The 22,952-nt window shown below is 47.8% G+C and overlaps 1 protein-coding gene and 1 pseudogene across 3 annotated transcripts in view; both read left to right on the top strand.

Annotated features, from left to right (window-relative positions):
• The window catches only part of RFX4 (regulatory factor X4), a 137,764-nt gene that overhangs the window by 70,388 nt on the left and 44,424 nt on the right, over nt 1–22,952 (top strand). For 2 of the 3 annotated variants that reach the window (XM_016148069.2, XM_016148070.2), the window contains exons 5-9: nt 2,351–2,412; nt 6,469–6,682; nt 8,157–8,234; nt 11,909–12,072; nt 21,973–22,073. In XM_016148069.2, the coding sequence (XP_016003555.2) occupies nt 2,351–2,412; nt 6,469–6,682; nt 8,157–8,234; nt 11,909–12,072; nt 21,973–22,073 (619 nt within the window). Of the gene's footprint in view, nt 1–2,350; nt 2,413–4,368; nt 4,841–6,468; nt 6,683–8,156; nt 8,235–11,908; nt 12,073–21,972; nt 22,074–22,952 lie in introns of those variants that run through there. The other variant, XM_016148072.2, reaches the window with a different exon arrangement.
• Nucleotides 16,196–16,974, top strand: LOC118613763 (annotated as a pseudogene).

The following is a 22,952-nucleotide window of genomic DNA, read 5'->3' on the forward strand; positions in this document are numbered from 1 at the left end:
TGCTTCTAGTATTTTCCCTCAATCTCTTTTGGCACATTTGTATCTGTTCATTATTGTGCCTGTGTGAACAGCTGCTTCAAATCTTGGCTCTGACACCAGTCACATAACGAAGGCCTGGAAGGCATATTTGGCCAGAGGTTAATATTAGTGGCCTGAGGTGAGGAGGCCATGAGACCCTGGTGTGGTCTCAGACTGCATAACAGGACAGAGCGCTTTGCCCTGTCGCTGACACCTGGGGTCAGATCCTGGGGTCAAATATATTATTTTCCTCGGGTCACAGCCATTTGAGAGGGACATAGACAAAGTGGGAAGCCCACGTCCTTAGCTTACAGGAGTTAGGGTTAAAGAAACCAGGGATACGGTACCAACAAAAGTGATACCATTAGAGAACTCTGAGAATGATCGCATCACTTTCCTCTGTATCATCACTATGAGATGGCATTTTAGAAGCCCTTTTTACTTCCCAAAGTGGTATCACAATGTTGTTTCCTTAGATTCTCTGACTATCCTTGTGAGGAATGCAACGTTTACTACCCCATCCATTCTCCACACTGGAGACGGGTTAGCTTCCTAACGTACAGACAGGGTCATCCTTCACACTGCCCATTCCAGATGCTCAGCTTCTCTCTAACTCGTCCACGTCTTTGCATCCCGCCGATGCCAATTTAGTTGAAGCCACCATCATCTATCCCTCTGATTAGGGGAGGACTACGTAAACCCCTGAGTCCCCAGACGTCGGAGGAGGAGTGTAAGGCACAGAGAGGTTAAACTTTGTCCAAGTTCAAACAGCTAGTAGGGTCACAGTATAAGTTCGTTGAATGAATGAGCAAACCAGGCAATGAGAGTATCTGTGGATGGAAGAGGGGAGGGTGTGAATGGACCGACGGAGATTCATCCCCACCTCTGAGAAAGTGCTCAGTGTTCATGCCCTACCCATGGTCGATGAGCACTAGGGAGGACAGCGTGTAGCCTCGCACTCTCTGACCATGTGTGCCTGCTCCATGCTGTACTAGAAGGGAAGGGAGTCGGGCAGAATTTGGTTGGACCTCAGGGAAAAGTCCCTGGAAGTAAAAGGGAATGCATCCTCAGGACGATCAGCGGTAACAGTGGGTCACATTTATCGAACCATTACTAACTGCCAGGCACTGTTGCAAATTATTTATGTGTGTTTACTCGTCAGCTCAGCTCATTACAAAATTTCCCTGAAGTAGGGGTTATTATCATTCCCATTTTATAAAGGAGGAAACTGAATCATTTGAATGTTATAAAACCTGGCCCAGGGGCTCTTGACTCACTACAGGCTGAGCTTGGATCTAATCCAGGCAGTCTAGTTCCAAAAGCCATTGCCCAAGGACCTGCGCTCCCCTGCCCTCTCCACAGACCTCAGCTCTGTCAACACCAAGGACGAGGAGGCCGTTTAGTTGTGTTTTCACCTGGGCACACGGCCCCTCCTTCAGGGTTTCTGGCAAATGTGTGTGGTCGTCCTGGGCAACAGCAGTTAGCATCCTCCACTCTGCAGATGAGTAAACGACAGCCTCAGGGGCAGGGGGAGGGGCTTGTTCCTCCATTCCTCAGAAGAGGATTGAGCTCTTCACGTGTGCCAGGTCCCTGCCCTTATGCAGCCTCCGTTCAGGTGAGGGAGGCAAGAGGAAACAGCACTCCGAGAGTAAGCCAGCAAGCTCCCGTCCGAGCGCTAAGTGGGAAGAAGACATAGAGCTGGGCCACGTGATACTGAGGGGCCGCTGTGCGACTCCGCACTGGCTCATCAGAGGAGGTCGCTGGGCGGAGGCACCTCCCTCAGAGGCCAGCCCGTTGAGAGGGAAGGAGCCAGTCTTGTGAAGATGCAGGTGTGAGTGCATTCCAGGCAGAGGAACGGGCAGTACCGAGGCCCCCAGTGGGGAGCAAGTCGGGTTGTATTTCCAGGTCTGGGGGCGGGGGTGGGGGGAAGCTATCGTGTCTGGGACCCAGTGAGTAAGGGTGAGAATGAAGGTCAGGAGGTTAGCAGGGACAGGGTACAGAGGCTGGGGGTGGGCTTTAGTTCCCAGGGGTGATGGATGCCATTGGAGGGCTTCAAGCAGGGAGTGACAAGTTCTGGATCAACAGGTACTCTCCCTGATGTTATGAGTAAGAGGGGTGAAGCTTAGAGCCACCAAATGAGCCCCACGATCATCCGACGGCCCCCTCCCATGTTCCTGAGGCCAGGCATCTTCTCGGGGGCCCGACAGGCTCCTAATGAGCCAATGCCACCAAGGATATACGCTCTCCCCACTTCTTTAGACTGCCGTTCAGTGCAGTCTCTGTGCTCCCCAGCTTCTCCCGACGCGTAACGGATTCTCGTGTTGACTTGCAGATCATAAGGCAGCAGTTTCCTCAGCTGACCACCAGAAGACTCGGGACCCGAGGACAGTCCAAGTAAGCACCGAAGCCCCTCGCCTGCAGAGACCTGGACCCCAGGCCTTTCACCCCAGGCCTTTCACCCTGAGCTCTGTCTGCAGGCCTGGCAGGAACTCCGTGCCTGGCCAGAGCACAGAGGAGCGGTAGACAGCCCGCCATCTCTCCCAGGACCCCTGAGAGAGAGGACATCTAAAGCCCAGGGCCATCTGGCCCAGCTGCTTTAAGGAATCCGAATTCATGCTACCCTGCCTTTACGGGCTTTTGTAAAATTGTCTGAAGCATCATTTAAAGGGGCACCTTGGAGCTTCTTGGACAATCTCCAGGTGTTTTGGATTGTTTCACTGAGCAGCACGCTGCTCTCATAGTATCCAGCCAGCCGACGGAGCAGCCCGGCCTAAGCTCTGAGAGGGAGATGGGGAGGGGAGGCTCAGCCGTACCGTGCTGCCCAGGGCATAGTGCTTCCCACTCCCACCAAGCTACCGATCTTTGCCTCACACTTCCTATCTGTCAGGTAATATGGTGCTAAGTGCTGGGGACACAGGAGTAACCAAGTCACTGTCCTCACGGAGCATACGTTCTGGTGGGGAAGACAGAAGAAAGACAATCAGATTGTGACAAAGGGCTGCGCGGAGTAACAAAAGGGGAGTGGCCTGGTTGAGAAAGCCTCGTCCTGGAAGGCCTTTCTGAAGAGGTGACCTGAGGAGTGAGGAGCCTACGGAGACACCTCCCAGGTGTCTAAATATCTGGATTTGTAAGACTTGCCTAGAAGGGCATTTAAAAAATTGTGGGACACTCTTAGGTGTTCCATGACAAAGGTCTGGTGGCCATGTGAGTTTGTCTAGCACTGAGTTAAACAGGCTCCTTAATGCAGGACTTCTCAGAACCTTTATTATGCTAATGTACACGGGGAGTTCACTAGGGGGTGCCTTATTATACGGCATTTCCGAACATTTTGACCAGCTGAGTAGCAGGTCAGCACCTGTCGACAACTTGTAAAATACTGAATTTTTTTTATTTTTTAAAAAATAGACCACAGAAGACTTTAAGACGTGTCACTAAGGGTGATTCGGAAGCGGCATGTCCGGGGCCGCCCACTCACTCCTCCTGTCCCTGAACAGCATGCTCCCATCTTCCCGGGGCGGGTTTATCTTTGGAGTCAAGATAGGTAAAGAAAGTAGAGGATCAAACTAGGAAAAACCTTTTTTGGGGGAAAGTTCTGAAAATACCGAGACACATTATTTGTGTGTCACTCGGAAGCTCTGGGGGGCGATTTCCAAAGAGACATAAAGGAAAGTGTTTAGCCAGGGACATTCTGGAATAAATTTCTCATAGTTTTCTAAGGTGACTACTCTGAAGAATAAAGCTTGTTTCATACTGAGCAATTCCAGTATCCGTTTTAAAATGAGGTTTTCGGCCTTGGTAAGAGTACAGGGGACGAAAGCCAGATTCTTCCTTTCTTGGTTGCTGGTAAGCACAGTAGTTGGCACACAATGGGTGAGTCACAGTGTTGGCTGCACAGATAAGTGGATGGATGGAAGAAGGCCGAATGCGTGGAAACGAATGATTTTTTCTCCCACTCATAGTCTCTGGAGAGACACTTCCTCCAAAACATAGTTGCCCATTTCTAAGATGAGTAGAAATAGATAGTAAAGATAGTAATGATAGAACAAAGTTTTCTCATCCTGTATAAACTTGGAGAAAGTCTCCTTCTGGTCGCACATGCGACACACCTGTTTTTTGTTCGTTCATTTGTCTTTGTTTTTCTTTAACCTAGAGGTTGGCATATTGGGTAATATTTCCTTAAAAATTCCATGTAATCAATTTCCCTCTTTCCTCTCTATAAGAACCCTCCAAGGCTGGTCACACCTCCAACCAATCATAGGTAACCAGAAACTCTAGTCTCCAACCCGCTGTTGGGCCTTATAGAAAGAAAATCCCTCAACAAATTTACCTGGACAGAAGACGCTGGGGGGAGGGGCTGGTGGAGAGTGTGTTGACGTGCCTACGAAGCTGAGAGAGGAAAACTAAGATCAGAGCAATAGCTTCCTGTAGTTGTGGATTTTAGCAATCTACACTCTGAAAACCCAAGAAAAGGTCTGATCTGAACTGTTATGATGATCTTGATGAGGAATTATAAAGGGGAACTTGGTAAAGTTAGGGAGACTGTCATGACTGCCTTCCCACCTGAAGGGCGCTTCTGGGGCACACGGAACCCCTCCCTACCCCTCCCCCCTCCCGCAGGACTGACTTCGAGTTGGAAAGGCAGTTATGACAGTTGGAAAGTAGAAGACACAGGAGACAGAGATCAGCTCAACACAGAGAGAACTTTCCGATAACTGTACCGACCCAAAATGAGCTGGGCTACCTTCGGAGGCTCTGAGTTCCTCATCCCCGGATGTATTCAGATAGAGGAGAGATGCCCACTAAGCAGAAATATCACAGAATGGTACCAGGAGGCAAGGAGGGCAGGGGAGGGAAGGTTACATGTGCTTGTCTCTCCCCTCCCTGTGAAGCCTCTCCCGTAACTCAAAATGCTTCCTCATTTGTATCGGGCTGTGACGGTCACCAACCATCTCTCCATGAGTAGGAAAGAAGAGTTAATATGTTGTACTGTGTTTCTGAAAGTGAGGTCCAAGAGTTACTTACAGTAGTCTTGCTGTGTTATTGTAACAGTCTACTCTGGACCTACCAAACCAGAATCTTTGGGGGCAGGACCCAGGAGTCTGTATTTTAATATGTTCAGTAGGTGATTCTTACTATTAGCAAAGTTTGAGAATCACTGGCTAAGTGGTTAAAAGCACTTTGGAGGTTCGAATCCTGCCTCTACCACTTACCGGGTGATCTTGGATGTATTACTTAATCTCTGGGCCTTAGTTCCCTAGTCTGTAAAACGGAGATAATAATTTGTTCCAGCCTCACAGGGATTTTGTGAGATGAAATAAGGTGATGTGTGTAAAGCACTTGGCATCTTGTGAGCCGCTGTGATGGTACCAGGAGGAAAGGAGGGTAGGGGAGGGCACCCCGTTTACAGTAGTAGATAATGACAGTCCAATGATTAGGGACCATAGAGCCAGGAATATAATGCAGGTGCTTATCCAGCAGGCTGGTCCATCTTGAACTGACGTGCATCAGAATTACTTGTGGAGCCTGTTTCAGTGCTGAGCCCTGGGCCCCATCCGCATGCTCTGAATCAGTAGACCTGGGGCCGAGGAATCTGTGTTTTCATTATGACCCATAATGACTCTGACGAATATCAAAGTTTGTAGTACCGCTGTTAGACCCGCGTGCGAGAACATGTATTCTAAACAGCTATAACCTCGAGCAAGTTAAGCTTTCTTGCCTCCATTTTCTCATCCATAAAAAAGACCTTAATAATCCCCATTTCACAGTATTATTTTACAAATTAATATACATAAAACACTTTGCAAAAAGAGCCTAGCACATGGCAGGTGCTCAACAGATTGAAGCTAAAATCCGAATAAAATGCAGCCTCTATCCTTCCTTAGTCTTAGTTAATGATATTGCTATTATTAAGCCCATTTCGAGTTAATAAAAAGTTCTGGTTTTTGTTTTACATTCAGCATCAACGGAAACACTGAAATTATTTTTTTTAAAGATAACGATTCTTTAAAACTACCTTTTATTGCCTAAGAAAAACAGGCCAAATGAATTTGTGGTGTTGGTGGTAAAGTTCGCCATCATAAACATACCCTGCCTCTTGGGGTCCCCCCCCCCCAAGAAGAGGAGATTCAAGTGCAATACCTGTAGATCACACTGGCTAGATATCAGATATTAAGTACAAGTGGAAATTTTTTCATCCCCGTACTTTGCAAAGTATTTGACTTAACATTTTCTGTAGGAGGCAATTATGGTTAATTTTACCTGCCTGATTGATGGCTGGCAACATGGAACTTTGGTTTAATTCTAGACTTCCGAGATATAGAGCCTTAGAGGAGAGTTAACTCTTCCAGCCCAGGGAGGACAGGCCTAGTCATCATTGGCCTTGGGCAACCCCTGTCCAGGAAACCCCACCTGATAATGGTGCATGTGGATGTCTCTCTGTTTGTGGCCCAGGTACCATTACTACGGCATTGCGGTGAAGGAGAACTCACAGTATTATGATGTGATGTATTCCAAGAAAGGAGCCGCCTGGGTGAGCGAGACAGGCAAGAAAGAAGTGAGCAAACAGACGGTGGCATATTCACCCCGATCCAAACTTGGAACGTTGCTGCCAGAGTTCCCAAATGTCAAAGATTTAAATCTACCAGCCAGTCTGCCCGAGGAGAAGGTGACCGTGTCTGAAGTGTTACTGGGCGCGGGGGATTTCTCTCTTTCTTTTACACTCACAGACGCGCATGCGCACACACACGCACACGTGCATGCACACAACTAATTGCAGAATGGTGAGTTTGAAAATATGCAGCTAGAAATCTGAATCAAGTACGGATTTTAGTTAATAATGTATCAGTATTGGTTAACCACTTATGACAAAGGTACCATACTAATATGTTAACAGTAACTAGATGTAAGGTATGTGGGAAGTCCCTGTACTATCTTCACAACTGTCCTACAAAGCCAATACTGTTCTAAAATAAAAAGTTTATCTGTCTACCTATCTAATCTACCTGTTTACCTACTTACTGCCCTTCCTATCCCTCTATGATGCTATACTTTCTTATTTCACGAAGGAAGAACCCCTCTCCTCTAGATTTCTTTTTGATAGGATAAAGTTTATTTTCCCATGTGCTGCAGAGGATAGGGTGAAATCGTGATCCTTCAGACAAAGAAGATTTTATAAGTATAGGGACTCAAGGAGTTCGGATCATAGGGTGTTTGGAGGAAATCATCAGAAGCATGAATTTGGGGACTTTTCCCCAGGTTATCACATCTCTAAGGCACCCGTCCTGATGCAGCCCGTGTGCCAGCAGGTGCTGAGCTCCTGTGGTCCACAGGTGGCACTGGGAGCTGGGGTACAGCGATGAATGAGCCCTGAGTCCTGCCCTCAGGAAGCTCACAGTCAAGCAGGGGCTGGATGCTCGTACCAGCACACGAAGTGTATGTTAAACACGTACACATCCACGTTTTGAAACAAAGAATAGCTGTAGAGAATGCTTTCAATCTAAGAACTAGATAAATCATTATTTTTTTTCTCAAATTTGCTTTTTTTTCCCCCACCCCTCAACAAACTTCCATACCACAGCTTTACAATCCTTGGAGAAAGGAAGCTGGAGATAAAATTCTCCTGCTAAGCAGATTCTAGAGAATTTCCAAATGTCTTTCTTTTGTGATTTTGGCAAAATCGCCTCTTCTTAGAAATACACACTGGGTATCACCTTTTCAGTCTCTCTCAGCTGATGAGAATTTAATGCAAGAAGCCCTACTGAACTCTGCTGTGTGCCAGGCACCGTGCTAAATGCTGGATGCACAGGCATGACTAACACGCCATTTTATGTTCCCAGAGCCCACAGTTTCAGGGGGTGGAGAGTGGGGCCAGGGAGAGGAACCTGTTGTTTTCCATCCCAGGGGTGAGTGCTGTGAGGGGACACACTCGGGTGCTGGGGGATCCCAGAGGAGGGAGCTGAGGGGCAGAGGAAATCACCTCCTGGAGGTGAGTCTCCCTGGGCTCTGTCAGGATGAGCAGGTGTCAGGCGGGCTCCGCCCCCTCGACGGGGAATAAACAACTTGAAAATTGAAATTCCAAGGGCAGCAGTAATGCGTATTAACGTGTGCCTTTATCGTTGATCCCTCCCCACCCCCCACAGGTTTCTACCTTTATTATGATGTACAGAACACACTGTCAGAGAATACTGGACACCGTGATAAGAGCCAACTTTGATGAGGTAGGTCGACAAGTGCGGAGTTGCAAATACGCTGTGTTAAAATACTGTCGACAACACTAGCTTCTATTGCACAAGCTCCTACTACGTGCCAGGCCTTCTGGATGCTCTGGATACACATTAGCTCGCTGAACCCTCACAGAGATCCTGGTAACCAGGCGCCATTACCATCCTCAGGTTACAGATCTTCTGTGTGAGCAGCAGTTGGGATCGCCTTTTCTTTGATCTAATTAGTGAGCCTCATCCTGCCCAACTGGCCTACTAGGAAGGCAGTTTTGCCAGGATATCATTATACCCAGAATTATGGATTCAGAAAACCTGAAGGAAAGCTTTCCTATAGTTTGGATTCAGTCTTTTCCTGAGGCTTATCCACTTCGGTGCCTGTGTGCTGGCTACCTTCCATTTTCAAGGTCTGGTCCACGTGTCTATTAAATCCCACCAGTAGGAGACCGAAATAGAAAATCCAGGAAACTTACTTTATATAATCATTTTTCAATCATTTTTGCATCTGCATTATTTTACCACTTATGCTTGCAAAGAGTTAAGAGCTTCTTCCTTCTATCTAATAAGTTTTTATTTGTTAAATGCCTCCATGATGCCGGGCATTTTAAATAAGTTATCTGACTTCATCCTAATAATAGGAAGACATCATCATCTCCATTTTGTAAAAGCTGACAATTCATACATTTGGTCCTGAGCTCCGAATTCGATGGACTCGACATCTAACTTAACATGGCCCAACCAGAGCACTAATTTTCTGCCCCAGATGTGTTTTCTAAGTCTTCGATGACCAGACCCCCAACCCAGCTGCTCCAGCCGTAAGCCCCGATTCTCTTCTTTCCCTCACCTTCCACATTCAGTCTGTCGGGAGGTCCTGCCGGCTCCACCTCCTGACGTGAACACCACGTTTGTCCACCTCACATCTGACTCCCGGGTGTCAGCCATCACGCTCTACACTGTTCTCCCTCCTTCCTTCGTCTTCTCACTCCAAGGAACCAGTGCCGTAGGACATTAAATGGTCTAAAACGCAGAGAGTAGGAGGGGAGGTCAAAACTGGATAACACGCCCTCTTCAAAGGCTGCTCCACAGACTGAGGACTGAGCAGGGCTCCCTGTGCCTCTTGAACAGGCTTGAAACAGGCAGATGCCTGCTAAAGACATTGATTTTCCACAGATTTGTTTTACTGTACACAGCGGCTGATCTTTTCAGAATTTCTGCTAGAAACTGACTGCTCAAAACAAGTGAGAGCTAGACTGAGAGCTAGAGTGAGTGAATGAGAGAGAGAGAGAGAGAGAGAGAGAGAGAGAGAGAGAGAGAGAGAGAGAGAGAGAGAGAGAGAAGGGTTGCATGCAATGAAAGCCTAGAAGGACAAACACATTCAGAAGGAATCAATGGGGCAGTTTCCTACTCAGAGCTGGAAAGGCAGGCAGAGCGGTCCAGGACCCAGCCCGAGGCCAATGCCCAGGGATAAGCTGGGACGAGGGGACAGCAGAGCACCTTGTCCTAGAGTATGGCCATCTCCAGGCCCAGCCAGACTGACAGTTAGCCACCAGGTGTCCCAATGGCAGAACAGGAGCCTTGACAGGTGAGCAGAGCCACAGTGGGATTCTGGCTGGGTGACACTCAGAAACTTAGGCAAGGGCGTCTGAAATGCTTAGGGCAGTACACTGATTTTTTGGTCCTGGAAGTGGTAGTGCCTCCATGCTAATGGTAATAAGCTAATCTTTACCAAAACCTATGCATTAAATTCTACTTTTATTCCCATCGCACATGTGAAGAAACTGGAGTGTAGAGATATTACACCCAGAGTTGGTAGTGGGGCCAGGATTGGAACCCTGGAAAGCAACCTCCACTCACTTGGATTTTCTTTGTTTTAATTTTCAATCTGGATGAACACTTCACAGCATTATCACCCTTGTGGAATTAACACAGCTGTGACTTGAGTTTCACAATTTACAAACCCGACTTCATTCATCACTTTGGTCATGCTTTTGACAATGACCATTTTCCCCATCAGAAGTCAGGGGGGCACGCTTTTCTCCCCATTCCTCATCCCCCGAGCCTCCCATCCCATACGTATACTGGGGAGTCCAGGCGGGCTGAGCTGAGCTCAGGTCACCAGGCTGGGCTCAGGGGTGGAGCCTGATTAGAGGAAAGCAAGACCCTACTTCTCAGAGGGGCCTGCAGGACACTTCATGTCACCAGGGCAGGGGCAGAAAACTGGAAAGCGGGCAGCAGTTTGAGGAGAGAGACAGGTCTCAGGAAGAGGACAGAAGCACAGTTACCACGTGAAGAACAAACTATCCACGGGACTGACTGTTGGGAAGACAGGCAGACATGGGTTCTATGTCATCCCTTCTCTGACTTTCTATCTGGCTTTGGACAAATGTCTCTGCAAAACGGGAGTAACAATTCTCAGCTGTAGTATTAAATGAGAGTACCTATGCAAGGTTCCCGGCATATAGTAGGCACTCAGTAAATGAAGCTAAGGCCAATAATAATTCTACCTCCATAGCATTTGACTAGGGTCAAATACTAAATTATCTCCTTCACTGGATCAGAGTTGGTATGGGGAACCAGGAATGTGGGTGATGCTATAGGTGGGGGGTTTAAGAGTGTCCGTCTGTGGGAGAAAGAAGAATACACAGTCCAGGAACCAAGTTGAGCCCATGAGAATTCACAAAACTTCAGTTAATCCCTGACTTTAAGATGAGCCGCTCGTCAATGCTGGCTGACGTCTAGATATTTTTAAATGTTGTTATATACACCAGTTAACCACTTTATTTCCCTTTACTCCCCTTCTCTTGTTCCATCGCTCCGCCCCCTACCCTGCTCTCTCCCTCCCCTGCAGACCACACACCAACAGACACAGGTTCAGGAGGCCATCAGGGGGTTGGCTGTCCGCTGTGGCCATTCACTCTGTCGTTTGTTCATCAACAGCACAGCGGAGTTCCTGTGACGATCACATTAATAACAACAAGTCCATGTCTGAGCGCCTACTATATATATGTCTGTCCTGTGCTTGTGGTTTGGGGTTGGCGTGCCCACATAGCTAGGTATCAACACCTAGAATCCCACAATGGCACCAACTGGCCAGGGCTCTTTGGGAAAAAGGATGAATTTGGATATCAAGAGGCCCTTGCACTTTATCCAGTTTTTAGTGCACAAGTCTGGATCAGGAGACTTCTGTCTGTGGTACCTACTCTCCTCCCTTCCAGACGCATTCCTCTTACTGGCAACTCATGCACCATTCCCTTCCTTTCCAGAACACCCAGGGGCCCCCGGGGCACCAGCGGGCCCAGAGAAGAGTGAGCTCTAGTGCTCTGGGCTTTCTAAAAGCCACGTCCCACCTCCCCTTCCTTAAACTCCTCCGAGAGCACAGTGAGCATGAAGGCGCAGATGGGTTAATATGTTACTCCCAGTGCAGAATAGACCCCAGGCTGCCAGGCCGAGTGGTCCTCCAGCAGTGGGCATGCCACATGGATCCACAGGGGGAAGACTTGGGACAGGAGGACCGGGGGCCTCCTCAGCCACAGCGGGCTGGGGTGGCCTCTGCCGTGGCAGGGGAAGCAGCTAACAGCATGACAGACAGGGTTGGCCATGGCTGAGCCCCAAGGCTCTGCTGGGTGGGCGCTGTGTGACCTCATGGTTCTTCTCCTCTCTGTGGGCCGGTACAGGTTCAAAGTTTCCTCCTGCACTTTTGGCAAGGAATGCCGCCCCACATGCTGCCCGTGCTGGGCTCCTCCACGGTGGTGAACATCGTCGGCGTGTGTGACTCCATCCTCTACAAAGCTATCTCCGGAGTGCTGATGCCCACCGTGCTGCAGGCATTACCCGACAGGTGGGCGCGCTTCTTGTCACCTCTCCTCAGGGTTGGTCCCCAGTATTTCTCGTTCCTGCTTCTCCTGTTCCTGAATCTAATCACGTACTGTCCGGGGGCCTCCCTCGCAAAGACCATTAATGTTGGACTTCTAAAAATTAAATTTTATATTTTTGAATATAAATAGAAATTGGAACATTTGGAACCATGTATATGGTTCAGAAGTCAAAAGGTATAACACGGTATACAGTGAAAAGTGCCCCCGCCCCGACCTCCTCGTCCCCCAGACACCCACATCCCCTCCCCAGCGCATCAAGTATAATCATTTTCTTGCGGGTTTGTCCAGATTGGCTAGGCACATGTAACCACTGCGTATAATATAGTTTTTTTCTTTCTTACTGAAATGGCGACATGCTGTATATAATGTTCTGTACTTTGATTTTAAAAAAAAAACACCTTGGAAGTCATGCCGGACAACTTCTGTGGCCCCGCAGACACACTCCCCACTGTGCCCCATGCCACCCTCTGCCTCACGGGGCTCCCTTTCCCCCCTGGCTCTCCCCTGGGATCAGCCAACGGAGGGCAGAAGCGAGATCAGGGAGGGGGGCCAGACTGAAGTCCGGAGCTTAACTCTCCGCCTCCCTCCCTGTGCTGTGAGGTGCCTCAGGCTGGCCGGGTCCCTCCACAGGGCCCTGCTGCCTTCCAGGCTGTCCTTTGGGCGTGGAGGTGGGTGACAGCCCCCTGACCGTAACCCCAGGTTGAAGCACTCTCCCTGTGGGTTCCTCTAAGTCTGCCTACACGTTTATGACTCGCCCCTTGTAAATAAACTCTTCTGTTTCAAGTGGCATCTGCTTCCTGTTGGGACTGTTACAGAGAGCATTGCACATCGGTCTATACAGAGCTTTATTCTCCCTTTTTTTTTTTTTTTTACACCTGCATACTGTACCACTGTACCGAATTTAACCGGTTGTCTTGACATTTCCAGTCTTGTCCTACTGCAAACAATGCTGTGACAAATAACGTGTTAACTATCACGTGGCACAGCACGTTAGTTTCCCAGGACTGCAGTAACCAGGTGCCACAGACTGGGTGGCTTAACACAACAGAAGTGCGTTCCCTCACAGTCCCGAAGGCCAGGAGTCCGAGACCCAGGTGTTGGCAGGGTCGGTTCCTTCCAGAGACTGTGCAGGAAGGTCTGTCCTCTGCCTCTCTCCCGCCGCCTGGCGGCTGCGGCCAGTCCGTAGGGTTCCTTGGCTTGTAGATGCTCCGGTCTCTGCCTCCGTCTTCACACTGACTCCCAGTCTGTGTCCAGCGGTCTCTTATAAGGACGCTTATCATCAGACTTAAGTCCCACCCAGTGAGTTCAAGATCTCATCTCAAGATCCTTGCTTTAATCACATTTGCAAAGTTCTTTTTTTTTTTTTTTTTCCAAATAAGACCACCTCCACGGGTTCTGGGTGGACATATTTTGGTGGGGGACCACCATTCATCCTACTACATGGAGTATATGTGCAGGGTATATTTCCAGAGGGATGAATTCCCGGTTCCAAGATATGCGACTTAAACTTTTCTTAGTGGACTTTTACCTTCTCTTATTATGAATGAAATTGAATATCTCTTCATATCTTTCAGAGTGATGTCTATTTTCTTTACCGTGAACTCTGTGTTCTTAGCCTTCGACTACTTGGTAGTTGATGTTTTTCTCATTGATTTTTAGAAGCTCTTTGTTTATGAGGGATATTAACCAGTTATTTGTAATAAGAGTTGCAAATATTTTCTTGTTCTTCTGTTTCTGCCATGCAGGAAATATATGTGTGCCGTTGAATCTATCAGTCCTGGTTGTTATGGCTTCTGGATTTTGTATCATAGTGTTAAAAGTCTTCTTCGCTCCAATTATAAAGTAATTTTCCCATCATTTCTCCCACTAACGTTATGGTTTAATTTTTTACTTTAGAATTTTTGTTCATTTCAGAATGCATCCTGGTATAAGATAGAAAGTGTGGCTTCCCTATCTTTCCCAGAAACTATCCTCTTGTCCCAATGCCATATGTTAATTATTCCATCATTTCTTCACAGATTCGAGATGCTTCCTTTTTTATATAGTAAATTTTATATGCATTTGAGACTATTTCTAGACTTCCTATACTATACTATAGTATATTTCTATATATTCACGTTACAGTATCATTCTGTTTGAAGTTTTGTGCTTTTACACATATTTTAATTTTTTTTCTTTTCACAATTTTCCTGATATTGTCACTTATTTTTCCATATGAATTGCTTTAGCATCAGTTTGTCTATTTAAATATATATATATATATATATGCGCACATACATAACATATATATGTAGTTTTATTGGGATTACATTACACTTACAGGTCAGTTTAGGGAGAATAACATCTCTACCATATGAAGAATTCCTAACAAAGAACGAGGTTTGTCTTGCCATTTATTCTTATCTTCAATTTCATGAGCTTTAGGAATATTGTAAATTTAAAAAACATAAATCAGATATTTTTTAAAGTTAAATTAATTGATTACGTATATTACTTTTGTTGCTATTATAAATGCAGTCTTTTCCTCCATGTCTTTTGACTGATGACTATCTCTATATATGAAAGCTATTGATATCTGTATGCTGTAGTTGGCTCTGTATTAAGATTATTTTTATAATCATATGTATATGCCCATACATATACAAAATATATATATGTGTGTATATATATGTATATGTATATAGAAGGACCCCTTTAGGGATTGAATTACTAGATTCTTAATAGGGCGTTGATCAAGTGAATTAGACAATGGCTAAATCTCTACCTCCATTTTACTGAGAAGGTACCTCCTGAGGGATCAGTAAGAGTATACACACCCTTAGAAGGAGCTTCACAAGCTCGGAGTACTGCCCGTGACTTCCCAAGTGACCCTGGCACAGTGGCCGTTAGTAATGATTGGTGTAGCAGAAGTAAGAAAGCATGTTTGGAGTGGGGGAGGAGCTGGGCAGGGAGGATAAGATATTAGCAAAGCAAAAGGAAGACTGAGATGCGCGAAAGCAATAGCAGTTTCCCTAACAGAAAAGCAGCAGAAGGCCCTGGTCTGGAGATGAGCAGTTACAAGGCATCTAGAAGTGCATGCGCAGTTTGGATATTTACCATGTGAGGCTGCGGTAAAATGACAGTGGTGAACCCCAGGCTTTGGAGCCGGACAGACCCGGGCTTGAATCTTGGCTCTCTGACTTACTTGCTGCATCTCCTTGAGCAAATAAAATAACTTCTCTGAGCCTCGGCTTCTCACCTCTCTCCTTATACCTCCTTGTTAGTGAGGATTAAATGAGAAAATGTGTGAAGTGCTCAGCTTGTCACGTTGCACTCATTAAAAGGTAGCTGCTGTCATCACCACTGTTGCTGTTGTACCAGCATCACTGCTGGAGGTCATTCAGGGGGTTGGATGTGTGGAATGGACATGCAAAAGGTCACAGGAAAAGGGCTGAAGCTGCAGCCACAGATGTCTGCACAAAAGGGAGGAGAAAGTGTGTCAGCAGAAGTGCAGGGCAGACCCTGGGAGCGCCGGCCTGGGAGTAAGATGGATAAGGGAGAGTTGAGGAAGGAGATGCAGATAAGTCAGCAGAGAAAAGGGTCAGACCACAGGGTCTTTGCTCACCATGGAAAGAGAGCATATCAAGAAGCAAGGTGATGCTCTCAGCACCATCTGCTGATGCAGGAAGGTGGAGCGGGCTGGGAAACATCTCTTAGACCAGGTGATTGGGAGGCCAGCTCCTCACCTGCTCATTCAACACCAGGGCAGCTTGAATGTTCAGATTACTCCCAGTAGCCCAGTGTCTGAGTCCCTAAATAGAATCCTTTCCAGGCTGAATCCCTCCTCGCTTTTCCTTAGCTTATAAAATCAAACAATTGCGTGAAAGGCCCCGTCAATGGTCCTGCTACTTACTTCCAGCTTCTGGACAAAGGCCAGCTCCCCCATTCCAGCATCAAATAATTCCTTCCGGGCAATGTGTCACACACACAGAATGGCAAGCCCACCCTCCCTGATGGTCCAGCAGCCATAGGACGGCCTTTCCAGGCACTTCTCTACATGTTGACCTCTGTCAAGAGCAGCCAAATATCCTGAGGCATCTTCTCACTTAGGAGTTGGATCCAACTCTTTCCTGGCCAGAACCATGGAGGGTGCAGAAGAGAAGAAGGAGGTTCCTGCTGTGTCAGAAACCCTTAAGAAAAAGCGAAGGAATTTCACAGAACTGAAGATGAAGCGCCTGGGAGAGAAGTTTGCCTGAAAGATCCTTTGAAAGGCAGGGAGGAAACTTATCTATGAAGAAGTTAAGCACCAGCACAAAGAATGTAGGCAGATGTGCAGACCGAGGTTCGAATGGCTAGGATGGTGAGAACAGCTGGCTACTTCTACGTACCTGCAGAACCCAAACTGGCATGTGTCATCAGGATCAGAGGCATCAGTGGCATGAGCCCCAAGGTTTGAAAGGTGCTGTACCTTCTTGCCTTCGCCAGATCTTCAATGGCACCTTGTTAAGCTCAGCAAGGCTTTGATTAACATGCTCAGGATGGTGGGGCCATATATTGCATGGAGGTACTCAAACCTGAAGTTCTGTAAGTGATTTCATCTACAAGCATGGTCATGGCAAAATCAACAAAAAGCCAACTGCCTTGACGGATAACGCTACAATTAATTGCTCAGTCTCTTGGTAAATATGGCATCCCCTGCATGGAGGATCTGATCCACGAGATCTATACCTATGGAAGATGCTTCAAAGGAGCAACCAGCTTCTGGCGGCCCTTCACATTACCCTCTCCTGAGGTGGAATGAAGATAAAGACCACCTGTTTTGTACATGGGGCGATGCTGGCAACAGGTGAGACCAGATCGACAGGCTTATTATAAGGATGAGCTAAGGTATATGTTATGGTTATTTTTGCAATCTGGTCAGTTAATAAACAGTGACTGCTTTCAAACTGAAATGTTTCGTTGTCCTGGTGACCTTTTTTGTTAGCCCGCCTCTGCCACCCCTTAACTATATGGCAAATGTTGGCGTGTGATCCAATTAAGCCAAATCAACAGCTATTGCATGCAAAACTGGGGTTCAGTTTGTAGCTCATGAAAAGCATCCCTTGGGTTTATTAAGGACTTTTCTGCACAAAAGAGAAATCTTTAATTTTTTCACTTTTGAATTGTGCCACTGAGTTAGCCAAAATGGACGTAATGTAAGAAAGTCTTTTCACAGGTCTTTGGGCATGCTTTACAGATGAGATTGTAAAAGCAGGTTAACGATTTTTTAATTCCGCTGCTGAAACTCAGTTTTCTCAAGCTTGGGCTTGCCTGCGCAGCACCACGCACGTGCGTCGTTTTCCTTTGGCATTCCATTGTTATGTTTTTCTTGTTTTGTAACATCCGTTCCTGTTCCGGTAACTTTTAATAATTCCATCACATATTGTATATATTGCGAAGGAAGGAATGAAATTTGTGCCCATTGATACAAATTATTTTGGAGCATCTAGAGCACTCCTCATGAAACCAGTGAGCAAAAATTTTAAATAGGAAGCTTGGATGTTTTATGAATAACATCCCTGTGTGTTTTATGTATCATCTCACCTAGACCGGTGAACTCTTTTTTTTTTTTTAGCTTTAACATGAAGTATGTTTAATGAAACTAAAAATTTCTGGAGTCCTCACTGATTGTGGCAAAGGTATGATGCCTATGAAATAGATGCCCCGTTTAGATCTTTTAAAGCGATTGCACCAGAATCATTACGTTTTAGTATTTGGAAGCTCCTATACAAATATATTTAACGATTTCATTAAAAAAAAAGAAGAAGTTGGGTCCAGTGTGCTAATAACTGATACTGTTTTGAGCCTTTGCTTCATTACACACCGCAGTACTTTTGGCCCACTCAGTCTTCAGCATTGATCAGGCACCGCCCGTGGCTCAGGCACTGTGCTGGGCACGGGCGGTGCACAATCCCTTTTCTTCCAGAAGGACTTACTTGACTCCATTCTCTCCTCATAGGCTCCCATCCGCTCGCCGGGAAATCCCGTTGGCTCTGCCTTCAAAATAATTTAATCTGACGATAGCACGGTATTTCCGCTGTTACCGCCCTCACCCAGGCCTCTCTCTTGCTCAGACCCTTGCAGTAACCTCTGACCAGATCTCTCTGCTCTGTCCTTGTCCTCCTGTAGTTGATTTTCATACCATAAGCCAAAGTAATCATTTTAAAACATGCGGCAGGATCACGAGTGTTGAGATTAGTGGAGGGAGCTGAGAGAGGGGGGAGATCGGCAATTTCAAATACTGTCGTCAACCCTTGAACCAACTTTTGAAGTTGGTAAGGAAGAGAGCCACGCTGCTACCTGGGGCACAAATTCCCAGGCGGAGGGAGCAGCAAGTACAGAGGCCCTGCTGAGGATGGCAAGGGCCCGGGAAAACAGAAAGGACGCTGGTGCCATGGGGATCAGGGGGGGATAATTTGGGTAGTGCCTTGTGGGAAAGATATCTGAGGTCTATCCAACTGGGGATGGAGAGTCACCCACTCATCTCACTTAACAAACATTACTTATGTGCCTCCTAGGTGTCTGGCACTATGCTAGGTGCCGAGGATACACTGATAAGAAAAATAGACATAGTCCCTGCCCTCCTAATGGAGCATAAGTCCAGTGGGAAGTGGACATTAATCAGATAATCTCACAAGTTAGTGTATAGTTAGCAAGCGTCACAGTACAGGCCCCTTGCAGAGGGATCGCTGGGGGCTTCAGCGAAGGTTTTCCTGATCTGAGATCAGATGGATGAGTTGCTGAGTAGGTAGAGAGGGGTGGGATTTTCCTGGATGAAAGGAAGCCGCCAAGCACAGAGGCCCCACGGTGGCCAAGAACCAGGCAGAGAACCGGGCAGAGGCTGGGTGGGGGGTGGGGGGCTGAAATGTGGGTGATGGGAGAAGATGCAAGGTGAGGCTGGGGAGGACGGCAGGGCCAGAGCGCGAGCCTTTGGGGTCACCGTGAGGATTTTGATTTTGACCCTAAGAATAATGAAAACGTCTTGAATTGTAACCAGAAAGTGAAACAGATCAGGATTGCAAGTGTTTGGGCAAAATCCCCGTCATGACGGGGTGGAGGTGGGAGGGTGAGCAGGGCTTGGGGACACTGTGGAAGCCACTGTAGTGGCCTCGGTGAAGGATGGTGACAGCCTGGAGTATGGAGAAAAGGAGGAAAACTGGATGAGGGCGAGAGGTAACTCGGGGATAAACTCTGCACGACCTGGTAATGGGGAGAGAGTCTCAAAACTGGCCACACTGAAAGAGGAACCAGACGTTCGAGCCTCACAATGACGCAGTGAGCAGCACAGCGGCCACTTACAAAGTTTTCCTGCCTCAAACATTGCAACAAATTTAATCAAGTCTTTAGACCTAACTGCCACATCATGGGGAGCACACAGGATAGACGAACAGGATAAACGGCACTACAGGAAAGAAACCAGCCAAATCGGAACGTGGGACATCCTGCAGAACAAATGACACGATGTTGCCAATAAACCGGTGGCACGGAACAGAACGTTTTAAAAGGCTGAAGGAGCAGGACAAGGCAGTGTTACCTGTTCTATGCAATTTGTAGACCTCGTTTGGACCCTGATTCAAACAAACTAAAAGATGTCTTTGAGAGAAATAGAGAAATCTGAGTATGTATTGGGCGTTAGATAATATTAAAGAATTGTTCATTCTGTTAGGTATACTAATGGTATGGTGGTTTTAAGTGTGTGTGGTGTGTGTGTGTGTGTGTGTGTGTGTGTGTGTGGACATATGCATATTTAAACGCACGTTGGAAATGCATTCTAAGATTTTGGAATGAAACGAAATCTTGAATTTTCTTAAAACACGCCAGAAAAGAATGGCACGTGATAAAATGGCAAAATGTTGCTAATTATCGAAGCTGGGTCCAGGATATTTGGAGGTTTATTATACTGTTCTCTCTATCCTGGGGCATATTTGAAAATTTTAATAATTAAAAAAGTTAAAAACGAAACTTTGTGGGAAGAAGAGTTCACAAGGAAACGGGGAACACAAGAAGAGAACCAGGTCTGATGGGTGAGGAGTTCAGTTTGGACGTGCTGGGTTCGACGTGCCTTTGGGACTCCTGAATGGGGAGGGGTCCTCTAGGCAGGTGGAATTCTGAAGACCTCTCCAGAGTTATAAAAGTGAGTGTAGATGGTGACCGAAGCTGTGGGCATGGAGAAACTATCCAAGGAAGGACTAAAGAGTGATAAGAGAGGGCCCGGGACTAGACTTGGAAGAACCAGACGACATAATGGCCAGGTAGAAGGGGCTGAGCCAGGTGACGGAGGAGGAGTAGCTGGAAGATGGAGGGGTCACAAATGCCAAGGGAAGCAAACGTTTCCCAAAGGAGCCAGGGCGAATGGCCGAACGCTGCCCAGGTGTCGAGCGAGATGAGAACCAAAACTGGCTCACTGGGTTTGTGTCACGGACGGAGGCTGCTGCCTGGCCGAGAGCCGTTTAGACCAAGGAACGGGAATGAAGTCAGGGGTGAACGGGAGGTGCAGAAAAGGAGACAGAGAGATTCTGTCTAATCCCTTTGAAGAAGCACGTCTGCGAAGTGGAAGACAGAGGGTGATAGCTCGAGGACTGAGGAAATCAGAGCGCGTTTTTGTTTTTAAGGTGAACCATTCTCGAATGCTTTAAAGCGATGAGAGGTGTGGTCCAGGAGAGATGAAAGGGTGGGACAGGCAGGAGAAAGGACATGTAAGGTTCCCGAGGAGACAGGAGGGGATGAAACAGGGGGGGGGCTGGCTCCATTCGAGGCAGGAAGGGAATGGAATGCTGATGAAGCTCTTGCTTTTCAGTCGTCTTCCCTGAGAAGTAGGAGGTGACACCACCTGCTGGCGGATGGGGGGGAGAGGGGGAACTGGAGGTATGAGGGCCATGGAGAAGGATGGGATTCATAATGGAAAAGAAAGAATGAGTGAGCGGAGGAGCAGGGTCGGATCGCCCAGAGAGGTAGAAGTTCATGACGGGAGAGTCAGCGGAGGACTGAGCCGGGGCAGGGTAGGCAGCGTTGGTGGCAGGCAAGGATGGTGTGAGTGTCAACATGGGGAGAAGTCCCTGTGGCTGGCCGGACTGAGGAGGCCTTCATGGAGGACGCTGGATCTAGGGCTGAGTAGGACACCCCGGAAATGGAATTTAGTAGTGTCTCCTCAGCTCCAAATTCCCATCTCATATTGTAACCTGCTGCGGCCCCCTGACCTTTCACCCCGCTAACCCCCTCCGACCGCCTGACCCCAAAGAGTCCTCGACTCTCCAAATCTGATATGGTTTCAAGTTCCACATCGGGGTTGTGTGCCCACTTAAAAACACACCGTTGCTTTCCAGTTCCCGCCGAGCAGCAAGCAGCTGGGTAAGCCGAGGCCCGGGCCGGGTGGGCAGGCTCGGTGGTACACTGTCACGGTTCCTGTCCAGCCGAGGGTTTCAGACACGACTGGGGAGCACGAAGGGCAGAGGCCAATTACCAACCGGCGCGCTCGGGCCCGCTGCCCACTGTCCTCGACCCCTCACACGAGGCTCTTCGGAAAACACGAAGGATGGAGTTTTGCCGGCAGGAAGTGTTCCGGGTGCCACCGAGCCGTGCCGCGGGCTGTTCTCCACGCTCGCGCACGTGGTGTCTTCCTGCCGGCCAGCGCTGGCCCCGGAGCACATTCTCTTCGTGTCCTTCTCAGACCCAGCAGCTCCCCACAGGGCCTGGGCTGCCAGCCCTGTCTCCGAAGTCGCTCTGTGAGTGGCACCTATTGGTTGCAGCCAAAACACCATTAGGGGAAATAAAATCCTGTAGGGCCGATGGGAAGGACCGACCGGGGCAACGCGGGAGGCGCTTAAATGCATCATTTCTCATTCCAGCTTAACTCAGGTGATCCGGAAGTTTGCCAAGCAGCTGGACGAGTGGCTAAAAGTGGCTCTCCATGACCTTCCAGAAAATTTGCGAAACATCAAGTTTGAACGTAAGTACTGAGTTTGAGGGCAGAGTGCCAAACAGCTCACACAGGTTGTTAATAAAATAATAACAATAGCCACCATTTACTGTTCGTTACTATAAAGCACCAAGTATTATGCTTAGTGCTTTCTATACATTAACTTATTTAATCTTCACAAAACGTTTATTGCCAAGCGGCATACCTCCTTCTACAGAAAAGGAAGTGGGGCTTTGAGACCGAGTTAAGTAGCAGAGGTGGGATTTGCTCGCAAGTCTGTCTGTCAACCCCTAAGTTTCTCCTCATCACCACCATACTTCTCACCTCATTCGATCCTCACGTTGCCTCAGTGATGTCGGAAACAGCCTGGCTCATCTGCAGATGAGGCTCCGCGAGGCAGAGAAACATTCCCGAAGCCGCCACATGGCCAGTAACTACGGGCGGGGAGTCAAACTCCAGTCTGTCTGACCCCCCTCCGAAGCTCGTGCCCACAAAGCAGCGGGAGCAGGAGGCAGGAAACAGCTGCGGGGCTGTGTTCACATATTTGATCCCCCGCCTAACGAGGAAGCCAAGTTAATATTTCTCGTACGGGGACTGGGACTCGTTTCTCTGCCGGGCGTCTCCTTCCGTTCCCCAGAGTTAGTTCTGCCTGAGCAAACCGGTCCTGTCTCCCTGCATCCCTGTGTCCCTGTGTCCGTCCTTGTAGGAAGACTCACGTGCTGTTCAACGAAAGTCGAAATGATTCTAAGCAAAACAAAGTTTTAAGGTATATGTTTCTCGAAGCCCCATTTGAATACAGCTTGCCATTCTTGCCCCAAATCAGTGCCCAGTGAGGAAAATGAAGGAGATCAAATTACCCTCTCTCCACAGGCAAAGGGAGCCCATTCAGGGGCTCTGAGGCCGCCTGCG

The sequence above is a fragment of the Rousettus aegyptiacus genome, unplaced genomic scaffold (assembly GCF_014176215.1).
Source record: "Rousettus aegyptiacus isolate mRouAeg1 unplaced genomic scaffold, mRouAeg1.p scaffold_m13_p_2, whole genome shotgun sequence".
NCBI classification, from domain to species: Eukaryota; Metazoa; Chordata; class Mammalia; order Chiroptera; family Pteropodidae; genus Rousettus; species Rousettus aegyptiacus.